The following is a 27214-nucleotide window of genomic DNA, read 5'->3' as shown; positions in this document are numbered from 1 at the left end:
ATCTGTAAACTGAGCTGGAGAAGTAAATGGCAAAGCACTTTAGTATCTTTGCCCCCCCCCAAAAAAAATTGGGTCACAAAGAGACAGACACAACAAAATAACTTCCTGACTCCAGTTCTATCCACTGAGCCATGTAGCTGCCTCTACATCATACCTGACGACTAGTTACCAAATGTCTTCTTAAAGATGTCCAAGAACGAGAAAACCGCCAACCCCTCAGGCAGCCCAATTTGATTTTCGATAGTTCTTATTGTTAGATAAGAGACAGCATAACATGGTAGATAAAAAGCCAGCCTTCGAACTAATAAGACAGTTTCAAGCACTACCTCTGACTTAGATTTACTGTGAGACCGTGGGTAAGTCACTTAACTCACAAGAGTGCCCTTGGCAATTTTCTAAGACTCTAAACCAGCTGCAGATCTGTGTGTGCATATGTAGCTTCCTCATTGGAAATTTCTTCCACCATTAAAATCATAGGCTCAGTCCTAACCTTTTACAAAAAAGTTGTTAGAGTGACAGTAATTGAAGACTGGAGTTGTCTGGTTTAGAAGAAAAGTTAACTGCTTCTTCTTGAGTGTCTCTACCTTCATGGGTACAGACACTCATTCTTTTTTATTTTTAAGCTTTTATTTAACATTTTATTTTTCTCCAGTTACATGTAAAGACAATTTCTGACATTCATTTTTTAAACTTTGAGTTCCAAATTCTCTCCCTTCCTCCCTCTCCACCCCACTTCCATTGAGAAGGCAAGCAACTCCACATAGGTTATATATGTGTAGTCATGTAAAACATAGTTCATAATAGTCATGCTGTTACAGAAAATATAGACATGAAAATAAAACTAAAGAATACTAAAGTTAAAAAAAGTATGTTTCAATTTGTATTCAGACACCATCACTTCTTTCTTTAGGGATGGGTACCATTTTTCATCCTAAGTCTTTCAGAGTTGTCTTGGATCATTGTATTACTGAAAATAGCTAAGTCATTCACAGCTGATCATCTTTGTACACAGTACATTTCACTTTGCATCAACCCATGCAAGTCTTTCCAAGTTCTTCGTGCTCATAATTTCTTATAGCATAATAGTATTCCATCAGAATCACATACGACAACTTGTTCAGCTATTCCCCAATTGATGGGCATCCCAACTTTTAATTCTTTACCACCAGAAAAGAGTGCTATAAATATTTTTGTACATATAGGTGCTTTTCCTTTTTTGTATTTTTTTCATCTTTGGGAGATACAGACCTAGTAGTGGTATTTCTAAGTCAAAAGGTATTCATGGTTTTATCGTCCTTTGGGCATAGTTCCAAATTGCTCTACAGAATGGTTGAATCAATTAACAACTCCACTAACATTAAAGTATTAAAGCATTAAAGTATCATTTTCCCATGTTCCCTCCAACGTTTTTCATTTACCTTTTCTGTCCTATTAACCAATCTAATAGGTATGAAGTAGTGCCTCAGAAATGTTTTAATTTGCATTTCTCTTCTCAATAGTGAGTTAGAGCATTTTTTCATATGGCTATAGATAGTACAGCATCCCATGAGCATGACTTTCCCTTAGTCAAGGCCTTCATTCCAAACATAGGAATGGAGTCATGGGTGGGAGGAGTACCGAATAATGAAAGGACAGAAAGGTAATTTGATGGCCTGAGACCACTGAGGCCTCTGAGGGAAACAATTCCAACGCTCTGTTTGCTACTACTATGAAGAATAAGAATGGTAGGCTAAGGTTTATATAGGGCTTTAAGGCTAACAAAGCATACTTTACATATATATATAATTCTATCTTGAATGAACAACTCTTCTTCCCCCCAATAACATTACTCAGCTCATTCTTTGCCCATGACATCCATGATAGTCCAGATTCACATGACTTGATATCTACCTGCTTTGAAGTACTTAGAACACTATTTATTAATTTAAAAAATCTCTTTGGTTTGTTCTGAGATCCGAGAAGGGGAGTACTCCCCATTGTAAAAGAAAACTTCCTTTGCCTTCTCTATGAAGCTGACCATAACCTTTCCCTTAACCATACAAAATACCCACAGACCAATAACGTCTTGGATTTAACAGTTTTATTTTAGTTCTGGTTTCTAAAATCTAGGTAAACAACAATGTAAAATATCAATGAATATATGAATATATGAAGCAAATGAATAATGAAAACAATGAATAATAAAACAAAGATGGTCTTTGGAGTTGCCACATACTTTTGAGGAGGGCAGAGTGTAGCAAATAGAAAAAAGGGAAAGGGAAAAATGGTGGTGTTGCTTTTAGCCAACCCAAAGAGCCATAGCCTTTCTACTAAAACTTTGTGTGTCTTCTGCATAGCAACAAGAGCAGTGATAACACCATCTCTGAAAGCAATGATTCTCAAACTCTTCTACATGAGAACCTTTAATTTAATCAAAATCTTGACAGAATCACTGTAGCAAAATGCTCTAAAATTATTACTTTTACTGCCTATTAACAAATAGCATAAAGTTCATTATTAAAAAAAAAAAAACACCTCGAGATGTTTCATGGTTCCTCGTAGCACAATTTGAGAAACATTGCTCTAGAGCTCCTCTCATTTTTCTCTGCTCCATCCTCTCCCAAGTATTTAACCCACATCTCACTCTTCATGAGATGTTGGGATGCACACAACCTTCCATCTAGGATGAAAGGAGATAGTGTCTCTCTTTTCTAGTACAAATATGGTACCATATCACACAGAAAGGTAGGAGGAACTTTGCATTTACTTACAGTGATGACACTGATCTCCAATGTCCCAATACCTTTCTCAGTTAAGTAGTTTCTCTTTCCATCCATTGATCCTAGTTCAGACAAGTCAGAGAAGTCTAATAAATACCTCTTCCAAGTGACAGTCCTACAAGCGTTTGAATATGTTCTTCTGAAATCTTTTCTTTACCATGATGGACATCTGCTTAGTTCCTTCAACCAATCCAAATATGGCCTGAGCTTAAGGCCATCACACTACCCTGGTTGCCCTCTGTTGCACAGTTCCAACTTATAAATAAATATGCTTCTTCCTAAAATTTAGCACCCAGAACTGAATACAGTACACCTGTTGTCTCACCAGAACAGAATATAATCAATTTATCATCTTCAATCATATGAACATTATTATGTCTCCTGTAAAGCTGCCAAGATTTCTTGGCTTCCATATCAAAATAATGACTCATATTGAGCTTACAACCCACTAATATGTTGAGCTTTTTTCCAGATTATATACTTTCCAACCACCCCTCATCTATCTTATATTTGTGAAGTTAATTTTTGGAAATTAATTATAATATATTCATTATATTCAGATCAAGATTCCAGTTGATTGAGATCTTTTTTAATTCTGATAGTGTCAGTCAGCATGCCAGCTATCCCTCCCAGTTTTGAGTCACCTGCAAAAATTTAATGAGTATGATATCTATATGTTCATCCAAGCCATCAGTAAAAATATTAATTGTCAGAGAGTCAAGTACAGATACCTGAGAACACTCCAATGTAGATATCCTTCCAAGTATATCAAACCTTTAATAAATCTTCTTGGGGTCTAGCCATCTAATCAGTTCCAAATAGTGAACTATATGTTAATATGTGGGTTTCTAAGTCAATGTACGCAGGCAGTGATCCTTATGTATAGTCTAGCGGCTTCTTTCTACTTGAGTTTGACACTACTGCTGTTTAGAATAAGTGTACAACAAATGTCCTCCAAACCTAGCTTCTAGGAATTGATAGAAGAAAGAGCTTAGCGCCCAATTGCCAGCCTCCAAACTAATTCATGCCACTTACGCAACATTCTCTTTACCTGCTCGAGCTTGCCATGTAGGACTTAGTCAGTGGTGGTATTTCATTTTGGATTTCCATTTTTCTGGCCATGCATTTGAATCTGTCTATAGGCAGAGACTCTCTGACAAGTTTATTATCATAAAAAGATATGTTTTAGTTATTTCAAAGTGAACTTCAAATTCTTAGCATTAAAAGGAAAAAATGTAATACCTAATAAAAATGGAGAAAAAAATGTTTTTAAAAAGATTCTTCATATTTCTGAGAGTTTTGGTAGTTCCAGTTTTAAAAAGTTTCCTTTCCTTTTGGTCTAGAGCTGTGATTTTACTGGTATATAGAGCTTCCAATGAGGAAACTACCTCTACCAAAGCAGATAGGCAACTGTTGGGACTGGAAGCTCAATTCCGTGTGGACAGTCTCGGGCAGGTAAAAGTGGGACTTCTAAATCTTAGAGTCTTACGAGGCCCTCCATGAACAGCGGGGGTTCGAGAAGGTCAGACCGAGCTAGCTCGGCTAGCTCGGGTATTTCCGCCTCTCCCCCGGAGATACCTGATGGGTGGAGTCTCCCTGCCCTCGAGGTCGTCCCGGATTGGAGCACACCTAGTTACCTAACAGCACGGTATTGAGATGCAAACTGTGTGGCTGAAGATTAAGTAGGATTGAGGAAGCCTAAAAGCGCTCTTAGCACGTGTGGAGCCAAAGAGAAAAGTAGGGCTCCGCTTCTTTTCTTTCCCCTCTCCCCTCCCCCTCTCTCCCCCGCTTGTACTTCTACTTCCATTCCCTTAAGCTTAGCCTTCTTAGGAAATCTCCCCCTCTTCGTCCTAAGAAAGAAGAGCCCCTGCACTTGTAACCGAAACCCTGTAATAAAGCTCAACCCCTGTTTGACTCTGGAACGTCCTTTCTCTCATATGTGCATCCGGCGTGGCCAGCCGAAGACCTCGGGAGGTGAGGTAAGAAAGACTCGGGTAGCCCAATACAGGCCTCTAGGCTTGGCAGTTGGCGTCCCAACAGGGATTGGGAGCGTAGATAATCCTGGGTGCTTTTGGGGTACACCCGGAAGGGGCTGTGAAAGAAGCGAGTCCCGAATCCTAGATTCGGAAGGAGAGAAAGGGGAGAGAAGCTTCCCAAACCCCTGGGAAAAGGGCGGAGATGGGGAATCTATTGCCAGTAATAAAGCCAGAGGAACAGGAGGTCTGGGCTGAGACACTTCACAGGGAATGCAGGAAGGCGGGGGTCACAATAGAGTTAGATGACCTCCGAGAATTTTGTGAAAGGATTTGGAAAGTTTCTCCTTGGCTCAAGCAGGCAGGAATATCAAGAGAAAAATGGGGAGCGGTCGGAGAGCAAATGACTGCTTACGAGCAACAATACCCTGGGGAGCTGGAGGATTTAGATTTCCTGATATTCGGTGTAATTAAAAGCCTGCTGGAAGGGCCGGAGAGGCCAGGGCGGGATTGGAATAAGAGTGGAAGCGGAGAGAGGGGAGGGGAGGACCCAGGCAAGCAGAAAGTTAAGCGGAAAGTTAAGGAGCATAAAGAAAAAATAGACCCGGAGCTCCATCTAGCGGATGGAAAAGGCGAGGCAGGGGAGAATACGCCGTGCCTTCCCTCCGCGCCTCCTTATAACCTGCTCCATTGGTCAGACAGTTCAGGGCCACAGTCCAGTTTGGAAAAAGGAATAAGAAAGGCTATAGAGAATGGAGAAGATGTAGGGACATTTCCTGTGTTAGAAATAGCGGACCCCAGTGTCCCTGGTGGGGTTCGGAGGAGCCACATACCTATAGAGTGGAAGAGAGTGGCGACTCTTAAAGAGGCTTGTACCAAGCATGGCCCTAATTCACCCTTTGTTATAGCCATGCTTGAAACTCTCAGCGGTCAGTTCTTTCTGACTCCTAATGACTGGAAGAGCTTAGCCAGAGCCTGCCTTACCCCTGGGCAGAAAGAAATAAGTACAGGGAGGGGCCAGGATCAGCTTCCCATAGCTATTGCCCTTCCCTTAAGGCACTGGAAGCTTAAAGAAAGCCAGAGACCAGTGTGGGGAATAGGAGGGTGCCAAAATACCTTAGAGACAATGCACCCAGTAAAGTGGGAGGCAGAAGATGTTAATGAAGCATTTGTAAGCACCTGGCAGCAGCTATACCTAAGTAAAGAGCCACTATGCATTCTTATCAATTTTACCTTAAAGGCGATCCTCGCTAAACAAAGAAGGGGAGATAGAGATCGCCTAATACAATCAGAGCTAAGATTAAGAGGCCTAATACAATCAGAGCTTGATACAGCTGTCTCAAGAAACTCACATACTACTCCAGCTATGAGACATTTTGTGACTTTTCCAAGACAACCCCGCAAGGAAAGTAATACCCAGGCTGGATATAAAGACACATGGGCCATGGTAAAGGATATGGCCTCAGGGAAATGGAAAGGTCCGTATAAGATACTAATATGGGGTCCAGGGTATGTTTGTGTCTCCACAGGAAAAGGTGATGCGTGGATTCCCATTAGAAGGATCCGTAGGTGGGAACCGAGGTCGGAGACGACGGAGACGCAGGAGGCGGAGACCCCGGAGAGCCCAGAGACCCCGGAGAAGGATCATACACCACCTGAGCCTGCTGCTGACAGCTTTAACCTTGCTGCCCAGAGAGGAAGCAGCCCTCATCACAACCGCAGACACTGCTGCTGACAGCTTCCCATCTAGGCATCCTTTTTTCGCCAGCTGAATGAGGACTTTGATATCACAAACCCAGGACACTTGGGTGGGGAGGAGGTGACCAATTTTCCACCTGTATAGATCCATTTGCAAGATTAAGGGAGTGGTGACGTGTAAGGCGCCTACACCAGCTGCTTCTCTTAAAATATGCTTTGGGATTTTAGTTGATTGCACTTCCCCAGTTGTAACTCAGCCATTTAGTTTCATCTTTGTTTTATTTGATGCCTCCCTTTGTCAGTTGTGCTAGCTGCAGATTTCTGTGTGAATGAAGTCTTGTTGTAAGGTACTCATATGCTAAAGGCCTTCCTAATCCACTCAGCCTCCAGCCACTGTTTGCTCTAGAGCCAGGTGCGCTCCGCGCATAACAAAGAAGGGGATATGTTGGGACTGGAAGCTCAATTCCGTGTGGACAGTCTCGGGCAGGTAAAAGTGGGACTTCTAAATCTTAGAGTCTTACGAGGCCCTCCATGAACAGCGGGGGTTCGAGAAGGTCAGACCGAGCTAGCTCGGCTAGCTCGGGTATTTCCGCCTCTCCCCCGGAGATACCTGATGGGTGGAGTCTCCCTGCCCTCGAGGTCGTCCCGGATTGGAGCACACCTAGTTACCTAACAGCACGGTATTGAGATGCAAACTGTGTGGCTGAAGATTAAGTAGGATTGAGGAAGCCTAAAAGCGCTCTTAGCACGTGTGGAGCCAAAGAGAAAAGTAGGGCTCCGCTTCTTTTCTTTCCCCTCTCCCCTCCCCCTCTCTCCCCCGCTTGTACTTCTACTTCCATTCCCTTAAGCTTAGCCTTCTTAGGAAATCTCCCCCTCTTCGTCCTAAGAAAGAAGAGCCCCTGCACTTGTAACCGAAACCCTGTAATAAAGCTCAACCCCTGTTTGACTCTGGAACGTCCTTTCTCTCATATGTGCATCCGGCGTGGCCAGCCGAAGACCTCGGGAGGTGAGGTAAGAAAGACTCGGGTAGCCCAATACAGGCCTCTAGGCTTGGCAGGCAACTTTTGAAATTTTTACTCTTAGATGCAGTAAGACGTTGTGACTTTCCCCAGGGTCAGACAACAAGGGAGTGTCTGAAGTGGGATTTAAGTAAAGGTCTTTGTGGTTCCTAATCCATTACTCAGTCTATTTCCGCTGCCTCTAGTAAACTATATTAACATTAGTATAGTTTGAATCATGACTTGGACTTCATTTATAAAATGTAAGAGCAAAGTATTTTGTAGTATTTTTTTGTTTTGTATCAATAGCAACTACCGCTGGATATGTTTGACCATTCTCTAAAGTTCATAGTTTTTAAAAAAGAAAAGCTAACATTTAGAAACTTCTAGATATCCCTGCCTCTCAGTTGTGTATTTTCCCCCTTCCACACAAGTGACAAATGACTAAACCTTCGTATCCCAAGCCAGTATTTTCACTGATCTGTTCCTACTAGAGTCCCCTATTAAATACCTAATAAAGTATCTCTAATTTACACATCAAAATTAGTTCTTGATTGGATAATTAAAAGATATAACAACAAATATAACCTATTTTGACAAACTTAATAAAGAGCTATATGCTCAAACTAAGAGTTGGCCATTATTATGGAGAAGATCCAGCAGAAAGTTCTAATCTTGCCTCAGTTAGGATAACTATTTGTGTGACCTTGGGCAAGGTATTCCACCTCGCTGGACCTCAATCTCTTTATATATAAAATGGGCAGTGAACAGGATGGCCTTTAAGGTACCTTCCAACTCTAAATCTATCACTACAATTGTATGATCCCTATAGATGCTGAGGTTCTTCAGTTTTTCCTATTTGTTGATGATATTAAGCCCTTGAGCATTGTAGAACCTCCTAGAAAATATATATTACTACACTAGAGAGTTCAGGCTACCATCCATACGGAAAAAAAAAAACAAGTGGATAAAGAATATCTATCACCCATATCATGGAACATATGCATGGTCGATGTGTACTTCACAGACCTTATTTCTGTGTGTCTACATCTTCAACATTCAGCACAAACAGACAATGAGTTGATGCCAGAATTAAATAGAAGAGAACAGTCTGGATTATCCTTGGGTTATTGCAGAGCTCTAAATAAACCTAAATGTCTTTCATCTATTTAGTACTGATGGTGTTGCTTAGCTGCAAATCAGATTTCCAAGAGTTGAGGAGGAGGTCCATGGTGATGAAGTGGCAACGTTGGATATACTGACTGTGAAGGGAGATAAGATGGATGGAGTGGAAAGATAAAGGAGAGTCTTTCTTTAGGACTTGGGAGACGAGCCTATTTGTAGACTGATTGGAAGATCATGGTGGTCATAAGGGAGAGATTGAAAATGCATGATAGGGAATGATTGTTAAAACCAAGGGGGTGGAGGTACAGTAGTGGAAAGGGATAGGACCACAGAGCCCTGTAAGAAAATGAAGCTTGTGAGAACATCTTTTCCTCTGGGACAGAAGGGAATGAAGAAACAATGGGTGATGATGCTAAGAGACAAGCAGGGAACTATAGTTGTATGACCTCAAGCTCGTCAGTGAGGAAGAAGGGGGGAATGTGTGTTTGTGTGGACTTTACTATTGCTGGACACTGTGTAAGGGCTTTTTATAAATATTATTTCATTTGATGGATGAACAAACCATCTGCTATAAGCACACAGGTATAGGTTGTTTTTGAAGTTTTAAAGAGAAAGGCAAAGGGTTGATACGATTGCAGTCAAGCAATTACCTAAAAAGGCAAAATGCATCAGGAGAGGATTGCCAAGAACCAATGGAGGGCCAGAGTGATGGATTTGAAATTTACTACTATACCCAAACTCACTATGAATCCTTTCACTTCGAGCAAGCCAACACTTAGGATAATGCCAGACACACAGTAGGTAATATTATTATTATTATCATTGACTGACTGACCAACTGAAACACTGGATTGCATTTATTGACTCTGATTCAATCATTTAACAAGTTTTGGTTCATGTATAAAATATCGTGCTAAGAACTGTTGGGAGAATGCAATGAATAGGATGGAGGAAAAGAATAAGCATTTATTAAGTACCTATTATGTGCCAGGCGCTGTTCTAATTACTTTACAAATATTATCTCACTTGACAGAGTTCCTGCCCTCAATCAACAAGAGCTTAGCAAGTGCCCACTCTGTTCCAGGTATTCTGCTAGGTTCTGGGAATATAAACAAAAAGAACGAAGCAAGAATTTATGATCTATTGGGGTGCATATACACATATGGATCTGCCTCACAAGATGAAAAATTGAAATAAAATAAGAGGCGTACAAAGTACTGCCACCATTCAGAGATGGCAAAGACTACTGACTGCTAACAACAAAGAGGAAAAATTGAGGGAAAATTGAGTTAAGCATCGAAGGACAGGAAGAAATTGGAGAAGAAACACTGATGGCAAAAACATTCTAGTTTGGACAGTAATTGATTTAAATATCTTGGGGTTATGAAAGTCAGAAGTCTTTGGGCTGCTCTACTAATGGCTTGTTAAATGGAAATGACACTAAAAGTCACCCATGATTCCTCTCCTTGTGCCTTTACCAGTATTTTACTTGAGTCACTGAACTCCCTTGGAGCCCTGCTGGCTATCCTCTGGGACTTGTCTTTGTGCAATCTGTTGCAGTCTCCATCATCAGCCAACGAGCATCACTGGCATTTGGAAAAGGGGCTACTTAGGAACATTGCTGGAGTAGGGCTTCTTTAACTGGCCTAATAGACAAATCATCTCTTTTTCTAATTATCCATTTGAGGGAGGAGACAATTTAACACATCAAGTTTTGGGCCTCACCTCCCTAAATTTATGACCAACAACTGGCAATAATTTAGGCATTCTAGATAGAGTTTTTTTTTTTCTCAAATCTTGAGCACTGTAACCATAGTTAGGAAAAACTTGGAGATTTGGATCTTTCCAGCAAATAACAGAAAAGCAGAATACAACCTTAAAATAATTTGTTCTATTGGGCAAAAGAGATTTCTAATTATGCTTACAAAATGTGGTTGAGATTACAGAGAAGCTGCATAGTGCCTGCTAGTGATGTGCAGAACTGTGGAAGGCCATAATTACGGGTGCCTTTTTAAACAAGTCATGTACCTGGACGTGGAAAACTGTTCTTAAATGTTCATAAAAATATGATAACGTACACTAGAGGGAAAGAAAGAGATAAATATACTATTTCTTCACTAGAAAATGTCTCTGCAGTGGATAATTTTCTACTTTCTGATATTTTTCCTTTAGGGGACACACACACACACACACACACACACACATACACACACACACGCTTTTTAAAACTAAAAAAAAAAAACATTCTAGGTTGAACTTAGACTATCCGTACCCAATAGTTACATTGAAATGCTTGGAACAAGCTGCTTTGTTTGCAGAAAACTTGCAAATATTTTTGAAGATGTTTAACTGTGAAGTCAGTGAGGACTGCCCACAAAGGACAGCCTCCAGAATACTCTGAATTACAGGAGCAAAATTCCTTGAGATCCTTTAACCTAGAAATAAAACAATCATACTTGGATTTAATTCAATTCAACATTTACTTCTTGAAAATAACTTCCCATATTATTATGTTAGTAAGTCTTGTTACCTGTGATTAGAATGTAAGCTCACTGAAAGTAGAATTGCTTTATTCTGTGTATTTGTATCCTCAGCTCCTACAACAGAGTCTGGCACATAGTAAGCATTTAATAAATATATGATTGATGATTGTGAGGGGGATAGAAGGGTAGGTACTTTTACTAATGGAAATTCTTACCCTTTTCCCAACAGGTTGGTACAACAGGCTTTTCATTAACTTTGTGCTAAGGAGGCATATTTTCTTTTTTGTCCTGCAATCCTATTTCCCAGCCATGCTGATGGTAATGCTGTCATGGGTTTCATTTTGGATTGATAGAAGAGCTGTTCCTGCCAGAGTTTCATTAGGTAAATCTTCTTGAACCTTTGCGCAATGTTAATGATTGCATAGGCAATTGAGGGAAAAGAGAGGGAAGTGATTTGGGGTAGAATGCAGAGGTTTTTTAAATGCTTCTGTGTGGATCCTTCCTCCAGACAATTAATGACTGACTGAGATTGGAATCTGCCATTAGCCATAGGGGATGAAAGATGTTTGGAGTTGCTCTTATTTATTTTTAATTTTTAATTTTTTGATCATTTATTTGTTTAATTATTTATTTATGTTTATGTATATACATTATATATACATATATACACATATATGCACTTACATATATGTATGTGTGTATGTATACATACACACATACATATGGAGAGAGGGGGAGTAAAAAAGAAAGAGTGAGAACGTATTAAGGTTCCAAGCACTGTGCTGTTAGAGACACAAATACAGGAAAGCAAAATAGTCCGTGCTTCCAGGAGGCTAATGGGAGAAGACAAAACATACAGGAGAACTAGAAAGGTAAAGAGGGACAGGTGAGGCAGCATGGCATTGAGCAGCCAGGAAGTAGCTAGGAAGATGCCTGAGCCTCAGAAAGATTATGCTGAGGTTCACCTACCAGAGCCAAGGGACCCAAGGGTGGAATGCAGGTTACATGTGGAAAGGAGGTAGAGGGGAGACTGACAAGAGGAGGCATGAGAGCTGTTGTGAAGCAGAGAAGTGATACACTGAGTTGTTCCCATATAATCAAGCATAACTAGCCCTCCACAAAGATGAGAAATCCATCAAGTTTAGCTTTGGCAATCCCATCTTTGCTTTTTTTCTTTCTTCAACTTCCTTTTCTTCCTCCACATCATGCTGCCATAGGTCTGGTCCCCCACTTCAAGGAGAAAAACTATCTGATCAGCTACTTAATAGGAAGGAGTTTCTGGCTCAATAAATCACCCCTCCCCAAGGTGTTTAAGTTAAGGGTATGTCACAGGGAAATAACAATATTTAGCACAAAGAACTTTATGATGGCAGAATTTCAGGTACTGTGGCCTCTGAGTGGGGAGTCAGTTGGGAGCAAGGGGACTTTTGCGGTGCCTCTCAGAGCAGGATTCATAGACAAATGATTAGTCTATTGAATGTGCTACTTGCTACTCTGAAACACACCAAATTATGAGATAGAAACTAAAATTCATTGTCATTCATGGACTTGAAAAACCAGGAGCAGAAGATCCGGATTAAGAACTGAAAGGAAGTTCAGACAGTATCTAATCACACTCTTCTCGATTTACGATGCACAGATGAAGCACCTAAGACCCAGAAAGGTTAAGTAATTTGCCCATTGTTACACAAGCAATATATAGAAGTGGCAATATTCAAACTGAAATCACTCTGAATCCAGCACTATGTCTGCTAGCTACGTGACCCTGGGCAAGTCACTTAACCCTGTTTGCCTCAGTTTCCTCATCTGTAAAACAGACTAAAGAGGGAAATGGCAAACAACTCCAGTATCTTTGCCAAGGAAACTCCAAATGGGCTTATGAAGAGTGGAACACAACTGAAAAGCAACTGAATGACCAAAACAAAAGTTACAGCAATAAGAATAACGTAGTAGTAGTAGTATTAATACTAATAGTAATAGTAGCCATTGTATTAATAATTGCTGTCGAGTAGTAACAGTTTCAATAGCAGCAGTAATGCTAGTAGTAGTCACAGTAATGGTAGTGGTAGCAGTAGCAGCAGCAGCAGCAGCAGTAGTGACTGACGTTTATCTAGGCTCTTTAAGGTTTGCACAATGCATCTCATACATTCTCTCATTTGCACCTCACAATAACCTTGTGAAGTAGGTACTTACAGGTTTTATTACTCTAAGGCACAGAACGGCTGTGACTTGCTTATGGTCATGTGGCTGGGAAGTGTCAGAGGTAGGATTAGAATCCAGGTCTTCTTGACCCCAGTACTCCATCCACTACAGAAGACGAATCTATGGCCAAAAGAACTTGACTTTTACAAAACACTTCTACCAAATATATTTTAATTAGTACTATTCCGGCTGTATAGTATTGTCAGTGAATAGGAAAAGTAGCTTCTGATCTCAAGAGAAAGACTTTCTTCAGTAAACGGTCAGTTTGGATCATTCAAAACACATTTGATGGAAGATTAACTCCAATGGTTTTGAAAGGAATACTATTTTTCAAGATTAATGGATCTCTAAGAAGTAGCTAGAGATCCATAAGTATGTCTAATGGAGCTATAATGTTCTCAAGCCCTAGATCTATTGCTCTAGGAATTTATATATGAGTGTTCTCATAATTCATAATTCCTAGCAAGATCACTACCTTCCCCCTCATTCTCTCCTCCCTACTCATCTAATTCATTTTTATTATACTTTTGCAAAAAAGGAGTGGGGTGGGAACCTTGAAGTCTGATTTAAAATAAATATATACATTCAAGTCAATATAAATGAGTTGATTTAAACACTCTTACAAAAGAAAACAGCTGCATTTTCATTGATCTCTGGGAGATGTAGATAATGCCATTTTTTATGGAACCAGCTCTCATTAATTTGTCACACATTAGATATGACTTCACTGGTGTGGAAGCTTCTGCACTGCAAACCATTCATTTGCCCCTTGAGAATTATGTTACTACCCATTAAAAACAAGGAGGTATGATGTGGATAGAGTGATTCTTGGAATTAAAAAGGCCTAGCTAACAAATACCAAGTGCTGCTGAGAAAGTGTCAGCCTCTCAATGGTTCCAGGAAACTCTCTGGAACTATCTACTGTGGAATAGTAGATCATTAACTGATAACAGATCAATAGCTGATCATTCTGACAGAGAAGCTACCTCACCTTAAGCTTCTATCACCAATGAAATCACAAATCTGGGTAAAACAAACAAAATTGTGTGTATGGATATATGTGCACACACATGTGTATGCATATGTCTGTGTGTGAGTGTGTGTGTGTGCAACAAACACCATGAAGCAAAGGATTTTGTTGTCCTGCAATGGTAATTCCTACCTGAAAGAAGAAAAATAAAGTCCAGGTGGAGACCGAGTCAACCAATAGCAGAGACTGGAATGTTGCTCAGGTTCCCCACTCCTCTGCTCAGAGCATGTTAGTGAAAAAAAAACCTGGGAAAAATACCGTGATCATTTGCCAGTTATATGTTATATAGGTTGTGTTGTGTTGTATAGTCATTGCTGTGTTTCAATAACTAGGTAGCATGGTGGCCTTGGAGTCAAGAAAAACTGAGTTTAAATCCTGCCTCACATACTTAACCAGCTGTGTGACCCTGGACAAGTCACTTAACTTTCTCTCAGATTCAGTTTCTTAATCTATAAAATGAGCATAATAACAGCATCTACCTCTCAGGGTTGTCGTCAGGACCAAATGAAATAACAGATGAAATATTTTGCAAATCTTAAAGTGCTACATAAATACTCACTATTATGATACATAGATTTTTTTCTTTATTTAACACAGTGCTGGCCCATAGTAGATGTTGAGTTAATGCTTCTTGACTTGACAGGTTTCTTGGGATTCCATGGCCAAAGAATCTGTCACCTAGCAGTCAGAGTTGGTGATGGCATTCTCAGGTATTTAGTTGGGCTTATTCTTGGGCAACAGATAGATGATCACTTGGACTGTGCTCAAAGTCTTTACAGCGATATGGAACTTCCAAAAGCCCACCAGAGCAGCCTTCAAGGATCTTGGATCACTGGTGTGTGTCTGTCTGTGTCATCCTTCATTTTTGAAGAGGATCATGACATCACAGAAATGATGACATGACTTGCATTTGACTTTGTTTTGAGTGAGGGAGGGCTGTGCAAGGTCACCAACTTCACTTCCCCTCCTGGGCCATCTGGATCCAGTGACCAGATATTCATCAAGATGGACTGGAGAAGTCAATCACTAGAGTACCATGATAATGACAGATAATGGGTTTGGGGGCTTGGGGGTTGGATTTGGGATTATCTTTTGGTTTTGGTTTTGGCATAGTTTTTTGTGAAAAAACAAGGAAGCAAAGAAATGGAAAGTTGCAATGGCTTTTTACAGATGCTCTTGTTTTCAACGTGTGCCTTATTGAGAGGAAATGTCACAGAATTGTGACACGGACACAGTGACTAGGAGCTAGTAATCTTCATGCTGAGTCTGTGCAGTTAGGGTTCATTTTGGGGATTTCATACTACTTAAAAAATCACTAAAGATCCCATTTGTACTTTTTCGTGGAGAATTAACACATTTAAAATATGACAGAATCTAATCAATTAATTACTGTATAAAACAAACACTCATAAAATATATTTATATTTTAAGTATAAACTATTGATGAAACTATTGATAAAACTATTGAGACCCTTCTCTTGTGACATGTGGATTGATTCCAAGCATATGGATTTATTAACCAATGCATGCCAATTGCATAAGAAATCTGAACCACGCCCACTCAGCTTGGCACTGGATTCTGAATATAGAGGGAAATATGTTTTTGTATATTAAGAGAAAGCAATTAACAGGATATAAATCAAGATACAAGGTTAAGTAATCTGATTTTTTTTCTTTTTTTAAATGAATTATATTATTTGTTGTCAGTGTTCGACAATCACTTCCATATATCTTAGATTTTTTTCCACTCCTTCCCCCTCATTCATCCCTCCCTACCCACTCCCTCCCTGAGATGGCATACAATCTTATATAGGTTCTGCATGTACATTCCTATTAAATGCATGTTGCAAAGAAGAATTAAAATGAATGAGAGAAACCATAAGACAAAACAAAACATAATACAAAAGAACATGGTCTGTTTCTATCTGTAATCCAGTTCCATACCTTTTTCTCTGGATGTGGAAGGCATTTTGCCTTAAGAGTCTACTGGAAATTTTTTAAATCCATGCATTTTAATGAAGTACTAAGTCTCCCAGAAAAATTTCTCACTCACTGTGGTGGTTGCTGTGTACAAAGTTCTCCTGGTTCTGCTCCTTTCACTCAGCATCAGTTCCAATAAGTCTTTCCACACTTCTCTGAAGTCTTCCTGTTCATCATTTCTCATAGCACAATAGTATTCCATCACATTCATATACCACAACTTGTTCAGTCATTCCCCAATTGATGGCGTCCCCTTGATTACCAGTTTTTGGCTACCACAAAGACAGCTGCTATAAATATTTTTGTACATGTGGAACCCTTTCCCATTTCTATGATATCTTTGGGATACAGTCCCAGAAGCAGTATCGCTGGGTCAAAGGGTATACACATTTTTGTAGCCCTTTGGGCATAATTCCAAATTGCTCTGCAGAATGGTTGGATCAGATCACAGGTCCACCAACAATGAATTAGTGTTCCAACTCTCCCACATCTTCTCCAACATGTATCATCTTCCTGTTTTGTCATGTTTGCCAATCTGATAGGTGTGATGTGGTACCTCAGAGTGGTCTTGATTTGCAAGTCTCCAATCAGTAGTGATTTAGAACATTTTTTCATATGATTATAGATAGCTTTAATTTTTTCCTCTAAAAATTCCCTGTTCATATTCTTTGACCATTTATCAACTGGGGAATGATTTGTACTCTTGTACATTTGACTCAATTCTCTATATATTTTAGAAATGAGGGCTTCATCACAGACACTGGTTGCCAAAATTCTTTCATAGTTTTCTGCTTCCCTCTTAATCTTGGTTGTATTGTGTTTGTTTATGCAAAAATTTTTCAATTTAATGTAATCAAAATTATCCATTTTGCATTCCATAATGTTCTCTATCTCTTGTTGGGTCATAAATTCTCCATTCTCCATAAATCTGACAAATACACTATTCTTTGCTCTCCTAATTTGTTTATAGTATCAATCTTTATATCTAGATCACGTATCCATTTGGACTCTAATCTTCTGTATGGTGTCAGGCATTGGTCCATGCCTAGTTTCTGCCACACTGTTATCCAGTTTTCTCATCAGTTTTTGTCAAACAGGAGGTCCTTGGGTTTGTCAAACAGTAGATTGCTATATTCATTAACTCCTGTGTCTTGAGTACCTAACCTATTCCACTGGTCTACCCCTCTGTTTCTTAGCCACTACCAAGTGGTTTTGATGATTGCTGCTTTATAATACAATTTGAGATGTGGTAGGGCTAGGTCACCTTCCCTAGCATTTCTTTTCATTAGTTCCCCTGATATTCTGGACCTTTTGTTCTTCCAGATGAATTTTGATATTATTTTGTCCAGCTCTAGAAAATAATTATCTGATAGTTTGATTGGTACAGCACTGAATAACTAAATTAATTTAGGTAGAATTGTCATTTTTATTATATTAGCTGGCCTACCCACAAGTAACTGATGTTTTTCCACTTACTTATATCTGACTTTATTTGTGCAAAAAGTGTTTTGTAATTGCGTTCATATATAGTCCCTGGGTTTGTTTTAGCAGGCAGACTCCCAGATACTTTATAGTGTCTACTGTAGCTTTAAATGGGATTTCTCTTTCTGTCTCTTGCTATTTAGGCTTTGTTAGTAATACATAGAAATGCAGTAGATTTGTGTGCATTTATTTTGTAACCTGCAACTTTGCCAAAGTTGTTTATCATTTCAAGTAGTTTTTTTACTTGATTCTCAGGGATTCTCTAAGTATATCATCATATCATCTGCAAAGAGTGATAACTTAGCTTCTTTTTTGCCTATTCTACTTCCTTCAAGTTCTTTTTCTTCTCTTATTGCTACAAATAGCATTTCTAATACCATGCTGAATGGTGATAATGGACATCCTTGTTTCACCCCTGATCTTATTGGAAAGGCATCCAGCTAGTCCCTATTACATATAATGCTAACTGATGGTTTTAGGTAGACATTGCTTATTATTTTATGGAAAGTTCCATTTATTCCTATGCTTTCCAGAGTTTTCAGTAGGAATGAGTGTTGTATTTTGTCAAACGCTTTTTCTGTGTCTATTGAGTTAATTGTGGTTTCTGTTAGCTTTGTTGTTGATATGATCAATAATGCTAATAGTTTTTCTAATATTGAACCAGTCCTGCATTCCTGGCATATATCCTACCTGATCATAATATATTATTTTCTTGATTAGTTGCTGTATTCTTTTTACTAATATCTTATTTAAAATTTTTGCATCTGTATTCATTAGAGAAATTGGTCTATAATTTTCTTTCTCTGTTTTGGCTTTTCCTGGTTTAGGTATCAGAATCATATTTATATCATAAAAACTCTATTGTGAAAGGGAAGGGAGAAGGGAAAATCTAAAAGCATAAACAAGGAGAAAGGGGATGGAGGGAAAGACACAGATAGTAATCATAACTGTGAAGTGAATGAGATGAACTCTCCCATAAAATAGAGATGGACAGTAGAATGGATTAAAAACCATAATCCAACAATATGTTGTTTAAATGAAACACATTTGAAATGAGGGCATACCCACAGGGTAAAAGTAAAAGGTTGGAGCAGAATATTTTGTGCTTCAGCTGATGTAAAAAAAGCAGGGGTAGCAATCCTAATTTCAGACAAAGCAAAACCAGAAATAGATCTAATCAAAAGAGATAAGGAAGGATATAATATCCTGCAAAAAGACACCATAGACAACAAAGCAATTTCATTACTAAACATATATGCTCCAAGTGATATAACATCCAGATGCTTAGAGGAGAAGTTAAGGGAGTGACAGGAAGAAAAAAACAGCAAATCTACTATAGTGGGGCACCTCAACCTCCCCCTCTCTGAACCTGATAAATCTAACCTCAAAATAAACAATAAAGAAGTTAAGGAGGTGAATATAACTCTGGATAAGGTAGACATGATGGCTGTCTGGAGAAAACTGAATGGGGATAGAAAGGAATATAGCTTTTTCTCAGTGGTACATGGCACATATACAAAAATTGACCATGTACTAGGCCATTAAAACCTCCCAATCCAGTGCAGAAGGGCAGAGATAGTCAATGCATCCTTCTCAGATCATAATGCAATAAAAATCATGTGTAATCAAAGGCCATGGAAATATAAACCAAAAACTAATTAGAAACTAAACAATCTAATCCTAAAGAATGAGTGGGTTAAACAACAAATTATAGAAACAATCAACAACTTCATTAAGAGAATGACAATAATGAGACAATCTACCAAATCTTATGGGATACTGCAAAAGCAGTTCTTAGGGGAAGTTTTATATCTTTGAATGACTACATGAATAAAATAGAGAAAGAGGAAATCAATGAATTGGGCATGCAGCTGAAAAAGCTAGAAAAAAAACAAATTGAAAATCCCCAAGTAAATACCAAATTAGAAATACTGAAAACCAAAGGAGAAATTAATAAAACTGAAATTTAGAAAACTATTGAACTAATAAATTAAACTGAGTTGGTTTTATGAAGAAACCAATAAAATTGATAAACTTTTGGTCAATTTGATTTAAAAAAAGAAAGAAGAAAACCAAATTACCAATATCAAAAATGAAAAGGATGAACTAATCTCCAATGAGGAGGAAATTAAAACAATAATTAGAAATTACTTTGCCCAACTGTATGCCCATAAATTTGACAATCTAAATGAGATGGATGATTATTTTAAAAAACGTAAATTGCCCAGATTAACAGAAGAGGAAGCTGAGTACCTAAATAACCTCATCTCAGAAAAGAAAGTAATCTGATTTTTAATTGAAAGAAAGATTAGGGACCTTCCAAGTTAGAGGAGAGAGGACTAAGTGAACAGGTTCAATTCCCTGCAATCAGAAAAAGGTGTCCCACTCCCCCTTCTCCCAGATGTCTGTATTCATACAAAGAAACTAGCAAATAGCAACTGATTGACTAGTATAGGGCCAGTTTTCAGACAAGAAATATGGGTTGTCTGAGCTGAATAATTGTGAATAAAGTCCTTGCATTAATCTTTAGATGTGACTGAGTTTCTCAAGAGCACAACCTAGGTCCTTAGTTAAGAATCTCTATGCAACAGCCAGAGGTGTTCCAGCTTCCCAGCCACACAGGGTTAGGTTCAAACAACACAAATAAAGTTTTTGTACAATTTCCATAATTGAACAGTTTTCTCACAAGACAGAAATTGGACTAGAACCAAAATTAGATAGAAAGGGTAATGAGCTAGATTCAGCATTTAATCACAAGATGAAGTCATTATGGTTCACTTAATTCCCAAACATATACCTCACAACACACACACACACACACACACACACACGCACACACATGCACACACATGCACACATACACAATCTCACTCTAATCTTCATTTTCAGTCTTACCTCATGTTGCCATTCAGTCATGACCAATTTTTTGTTGCCTCTTGGACCATAACATTCCATTGCTGTCCATGGGGTTTTCTCAGCAAAGATACTGGAATGGCTTGCCATTTCCTTCTCCAATGGATTAAGAAAAAGAGAGGTTAAGTGACTTGCCCAGGGTCACAGAGTTAGTCAGTATCTGAAGCCAGATTTGAAGTCAGATCCTCCTGATTTCAGGGCCAGCACCCTCTCCACTGACTCATTTTGCTGTATCTGTCTCATACCACTCCCTTTAATAAAATCTTTCTAACAACCAAATTCAAGATATTTCATCCTTCCTTTCTCATCCTAACATCTCCTTTATCCATAGCTTTATTCACACTATCCCTTGAAGCCTTTAATGCAACATACTCATCACCTTCTTTCCATTTTAGCTGCCATTTCTTTAATCAAGCCTTCTCTGACATCTCCTGACTCCAGGTGACTGACTTTTCCATCTCCAAATTCCTCATTACATTTTATCTGACCTCTTTTGCATTTTTCAAACTCTCACCCATATCATAGCTATTTGTGTAGGTGTCTCCCCATTCCCACTCTTTTAATAAGTTACTTGAGGGCAGCTTCTCTGTGGTAACTATCCCTGCATCCCTAGCACCTAGTTAACCATCCCTGATCAAGAGAAGTGGGAGAAAAGGATGGAGAAAGAGAACAAGAGATAAGTAAAGAGAGACAGAAAGATTTTGAATTTAGACTTAGTAAATACATGCTTTAAAATTTGCTCTAATTTAGTTTTAGCTTTTATTTTATTTATTTATTATGTTAGCTATTATTGCTTTGATGTCATAGTTATCAGGCTATAAACAAGAAATTGGTTACTGGGATTAATCCAGAATAAGGTTCAAGAGGTTCTATTATTACTTACTGTGGAAAAGTGTTGAATTTAAGGTAAGAGCACCTGGATTTAAAAACTGTCACTGCCATTTACTATATGTGACTTTGAACATATCACTGTACCTTCCGTTGCCTCAATTTCCTCATCTGAAAAATGCCTAGATGATTTCTAAGGTTCTTTCCACCTCTGATTCTATGATAAAGAACAAAGAAACACAATTTATGTAGTGCTAGGCATTTTGCAGATATTATTTCTCCCTGTAGGTCCTATTATTATTCCCATTTTATAATTAAGGAAATGAAGGCTGAGAGAGGTTAAGAGACTCTCTAGAAAGTGTCTCAAACTCAGGTCTTCCTGACTTCAGGTCTATCCCCTACACCACCTAGTTGGCTCTGATACTATGATCTTATTTCATTGGATTTATAATTCATTCTCCTTGATTGGCAGGTATAACTACTGTGCTGACAATGTCCACCGTTATCACTGGAGCCAGTGCCTCAATGCCTCAGGTGTCTTACATCAAAGCTGTGGATATTTACTTATGGGTCAGCTTTCTCTTTGTGTTCATGTCTGTCATTGAATATGCAGCAGTGAATTACCTCACCACAGTGGAAGAAAGGAAGCAATTTAAAAAGAGAGGGAAGGTACTCATGTATTTGTTTCTCCTGTGTGATTCTTTTTGGAAAAGTCCAATCTCACATTCAAACACCGACTGACAGCATAAGTCCAATAAGTTAAGCCTTTGTTCCCTCATATTCTTTCACAAAGTACAGGTTTATAAAGTCAGGAAAAGAAACTGAGGCCCATCACTGACAGAAGGATACATTAGGAGTCCTTTTACATCCTGATTTGATCAGGGAGAATTACTCTTCCCTCATCCATGAACAGTCCACCTCTTAAAACGTGGTCTGGAGTAGAAGAGGAGGAGCTGGCTAGTGTACAAATAGTAATCTAGTTTCATGCTTCTAATAGATCAGTGTCCTCGGGGTTTATTTTTAGCTTCATGCTCACTAGAAGAGGGAGGAAATAGTGAATGGTAGAGACTGAAAAATTAAAGAATGACAGACCAGGAGTTGGATGATACTTCAGAGGCCATTTAGTCCACCTTCCTCATCTTGCCAGTGAGGAAACTGAGGTCACAGAGGTGAAGGGACTTACCCAAGGTCACAGAAGTAGTAAGCAGAAGTGGGATTTGAAGCTAATTCCTCTGTCTGCAGATTCAACCCTGACCGTTGAATTGGGGGCAGCTAGGTGGTGTAGTCCATAGAGTGCCAGGCCTGGAGTCAGGAAGACTGATCTTCCTGAGTTCAAATCTGTCTGCAGACACTTACTAGTTAATTGTCCCTGGGCAAGTTCCTTAACCACTTTGCCTCAGTTTCTTCATCTGTGAAATAAGCTGCAGAAGACAATGGTAAATCACTCCTGTCAGATCTTTGCCAAGAAAACCCTAAATGGGGTCCCGAAGAATCAGTATACCACTGAAATGACTGAAGAATAATCCCTGAATTTTGTCTTCTCCCCATCACATACGAAGAAGATAATCAGCCTATTAGGTTCAAAGGAAAATAATCAAGCCCTTTGAATAGATTAGTCATCTCACCTCTTTCTCCCTTTATAGTAACTTATAAATTTGGAGAATCATAGACAGAGATCTGGAAAGGACCCTAAAAGTTGTCTAATTCAAAGGAGACTTTAGCAGATAAGGAATCAGAGGCACAGAAAACTTAAGTGACCTGCCCAAAGTCAAAGAAGCAGCTATCTACTCTAAAATCAACTATCTACTCTAAGACGGATGGTCATTTTCTGTGGCTTACTTGATGAAGACAGCTATACACTAAATTGGAACAATGGATTTGGAGTCAAAGGACCTGGATTAAAATCCTGACTCTGATACTTGTTACATGGAAACCATAGGAAAGTCTCCTAACATCTTTGGGCCTCAGTTTGCTCATCTGTAAAAATGAATGTCATAAGACATAAATCCCACGAAATGCCAAATGGGTTGCTGCTGCCCCATCTCTGCCATTTCTATTCTGTTACAAAAAAGAGGTAGTAAGTGTATGTTTGTGTATATTGAAGGTTGAAAGATGTATTAGTAAGCACCCTAACATACACAGGGCGGGGCTGCTATCACAGGTTCTTAGATCTGCATTCATAAAAGGAAAGATAACTTTTGAGGGGTTAACAATCAATCACATGTATCATTCCTTTAATCAAGCACATGTATCATTCACCTAGTTCAGGAGTCAGCACCCTGAACTTCAGAGAAAATACAGAGAAATCAAAGATCAACAGACATGCCTTCCTTTGTCTGACTACGATCAATATGTACATCATAATTCAACAGACACGTCCAACTATCTGCCCATAGTTACCAGAGAGGGACACACTGGTATCTGGGTTTTCAAAACCAGGGGGCTCCTTAGCAGCTTCCCGGAGTCCTTGTCTGGCCAAGCAAATACTTCCAGTCATTAAACCCCAAAATAAAACCACACCTCAGAATCTTTATACACTTTTTTTAGAGCCAGAGGGTATCACATCCCTTGAGAACCAGCGCCTCATTAACAAAAGGCATGAACCTTACTACAAATCTTCCCAGGCAGGACAAAGGATGAAAAAGATGCTCCTTAATCAAATTATTCAGAGGCACTTTTAGTAAAACAAAAACAGCAAATGATTCTATTTTGCTTGGCTTTATAAGGGAAGGGTCATGTAAATAATCTGTGAGCTTAGAAATTGAAGAGAAATTATGGAAACAACAATTTGTCTTTATATAGAAATTTAGTTTTCATAGTACTTTCCTCACAATAAATACCTCTGTGTGAAAGATTAGGAAAATTTTATTAGCCCCATTTTGCAAATGGGGAAAACAAAATCTCTTAAATGCTAAGTGACTAGCCCTAGATCACACAATTGATAACATTTTTTCATAAGATTTGAACTCAGATTTACCAGAGTCCAAGCCTAGTACACTATCTATTACATCATAATACTTCTCATGGAATACAGAAACAGCTGACTCAAGGTACAAACTCTCAGGCAACTAAATTCAACTCAATCCAGTAAATATTTATTAAATGTCTCTGATCTGGTAGAACATATAAAGGCAATCAAGACCTACCTTCAAATGACTTATAATTTAACAGGATTGGGGAGGGTTATGTGTTCAGTTGTGTCTGAGTCTTCATGTTCCCATTTGGGGGTCTTCTTGGCAAAGATACTGGAGTGGTTTGTGATTGTCTTCTCCAGCTCATTTTACAGATGAGGAAACTGAGGCAAACAAGGTTAAGTGACTTGCCCAGGGTCACAGCTAGTAAGTGTCTGAGGCCAGATCTGGATTCGTAAAGATGAGTCTTCCTGATTTCAAACCCAGTGCTCCTAATTCCATGGTGTCCCCCAAGGATCAAGAATTCAGTTCAGTACTAATAAAATTACAATCCTGAGATCCTTTGCAAAGGATTTGTCCAACTAAGATGCCCCTATGTTATACATGTGAAGTTTGGGGTTTGTTTGTTTTTTTAATCTCAGGGAAGATTTAACATTCATTCTAGTTTAATTTCATCTTATTGCATTCAGTCCAACCTTGGCTTATCAAGATCTTTTTGGATTCTCATTCAGTTATCCAATATAATTCCTATCCCTCTCAGTTCTATGTCATCTGCAAATTTGATAAACAAGGTACTCATAGATGAGAACCTTTTCATTTAGAGGTGGAAGAGATAATGGGAATTTACTATATAAAGTTGGCTGGAAGCAGTAATATAAGCTCATATAATATTTTTTAGAAGTCATAAAAATTCTCTATAGAAATGACCATTTATTTGCCTTCTCAAAAAATCTCTTTGAGAAAAAAAGAGATGAACTATCATGACTATTGCCATTTGACAGGGAAGGAAAATGAGGCCCCACAGGAGTGAAATAACTTGTTTATGTCACATATAAAAATCAATGATTGAGATTCCTTTAAAAAGAGCCCAGATTTCTTTAAATTAAGCAAATTCTGTTGAATAAAATAAACAGCAAGTCATTAAATCCCTAATTATTGATTAAAATCTGTCACTTTCTTATCCATGGAACTGCCCCATATATCTGTTTTCTCCATTTTATAACTCATGATACTCACAAGAGTAACTCTTTTCTTTTTAATCAGATTTCGGGAATATATAACATTGAGGCAGTACAAGCAATGGCGTTTGATGGTTGTTACCATGACAGCGAGACTGATATTGACATGACCCCCTTTTCTATAAATTCAGAAGAGTACTCCGTGACCAGCAAAAACCCTGGCATCCCCACCACCGATTCAGCTCCATTGAAGAGGAAAAAGTCTTTGAGAGGCCATGTTGGCAGAATCATTCTTAAGAACAATCACGTCATTGACACGTATTCTAGGATTGTTTTTCCTACTATGTTTATTGTATTTAACTTTTTTTATTGGGGCTTCTATGTATGAACAGAGATTACCAGGAGCCACTTTGTGTAAAAGCCATCCCTGTGTTCAACAGAGAATTAACAGAAATGGAAAAAGAGAGAGTTGCCCCAGTTCCCCTGGATTGGAGAGGCCCCAACATTACATTTGGAATGTGTAATGGATATGTATCTGTAGCACCCGGGACCCTTTCACCTGTGGACCTCCAGAGAGCTACCCTAGGTTCTAGGCACTTTGTGGATCAGAATCTTCTCTATACTATTGCCCACAAGACCCCAATGATGTATTTACTTTTAATAGTCTGCCATAGGACATACTTTGTTCAAAGCAAAGACATTTAAGGAAATAACATAGTAATAAAATAATGTTCTTCTCAAAAGTTTAAATCTTACTCTCCCGCAAACGTATACACCCTTAATGAGAAGAGTAGATATGTGTAGGAAGTACATGCAATACTGATTACCCTGGCTTTCACTGCCTGAAGGTCAGGTGTGTTACATTTTACTACTTCCCTAAGGTTCTCTGGTACCTTTAAGGAGGTTTGGGGGTATCCAGATTCTCTGTCATTGACTCTAGTTTTTGCTAATGGTGTTTCTTCAAGTGTAGGGGATTCCCCTGAACTTCCCCTAAACTTCGATTTAGCGCTAATAGTTGGATTAACTTCTAGAGAGTGATATTTACTTTACATGTATAACCACATAGATGTAGCCTCTAAAACATGGGGCATAATCTACTCTCTCTTCTTCCCCATTCCCCACCCCCACCCCTGCTTCATACCTTCTCAATCTCTAGGGAGAAGAGGATTAACTTCGTAGTTTATTTCACTTCTTACATAGTACAGTCCTATTTGCAATTCCAAAACCCACCTTGGACTCGAGTCTAAGATACCCTGGCTTCTCAGGATTTCCCTGCCAAGCTGACTAGCTGCAAGGATTCCCCCTGGAATCCTAATCTCAAGGTTGTCATAGCTCAAACTCTTAGGTCTGTAGGGATTATCACCTGCCCCTGAAACTGAGGAAGAATGAAACAAAACAAAGATAGAAATACTCACCCTCACCAATGAAGTCAATGCACCATCACTTAGAGTTAGCCTTTATCCACACAGGAACAAGAGTACATAGGAAAAAAAAAAGAAAACAGAGTGAGGTTTTCCCAATTTGACATTTTGAAAGATACACTGTGTTCTGGCTCCGCTACTTATCAAAGAAAGCTCTTCCTACTCATGTAGTAGAACATAAGATATCTTCTCCAAAGCAGATGCCCTGGCATTTTCCAATATTTTAGGTGAT

General features: G+C 38.9%; 1 protein-coding gene across 1 annotated transcript in view; it reads left to right on the top strand.

Moving 5' to 3' along the window:
- Positions 1-26304, top strand: part of GABRR3 (gamma-aminobutyric acid type A receptor subunit rho3) — a 74438-nt gene extending 48134 nt beyond the window's left edge. Inside the window, exons 7-9 of the mRNA XM_072621535.1 lie at positions 11266-11418; positions 21944-22140; positions 25647-26304. Coding sequence (XP_072477636.1) covers positions 11266-11418; positions 21944-22140; positions 25647-25949 — 653 coding nt within the window. The 3' untranslated portion in view covers positions 25950-26304. The remainder of the gene's footprint in view (positions 1-11265; positions 11419-21943; positions 22141-25646) is intronic.
- Positions 26305-27214: the final 910 nt, after the last annotated feature.

This window comes from Notamacropus eugenii, chromosome 6 (genome assembly GCF_028372415.1).
Source record: "Notamacropus eugenii isolate mMacEug1 chromosome 6, mMacEug1.pri_v2, whole genome shotgun sequence".
Lineage (NCBI taxonomy): Eukaryota > Metazoa > Chordata > Mammalia > Diprotodontia > Macropodidae > Notamacropus > Notamacropus eugenii.
This window is presented reverse-complemented; position numbering and strand designations above follow the sequence as displayed.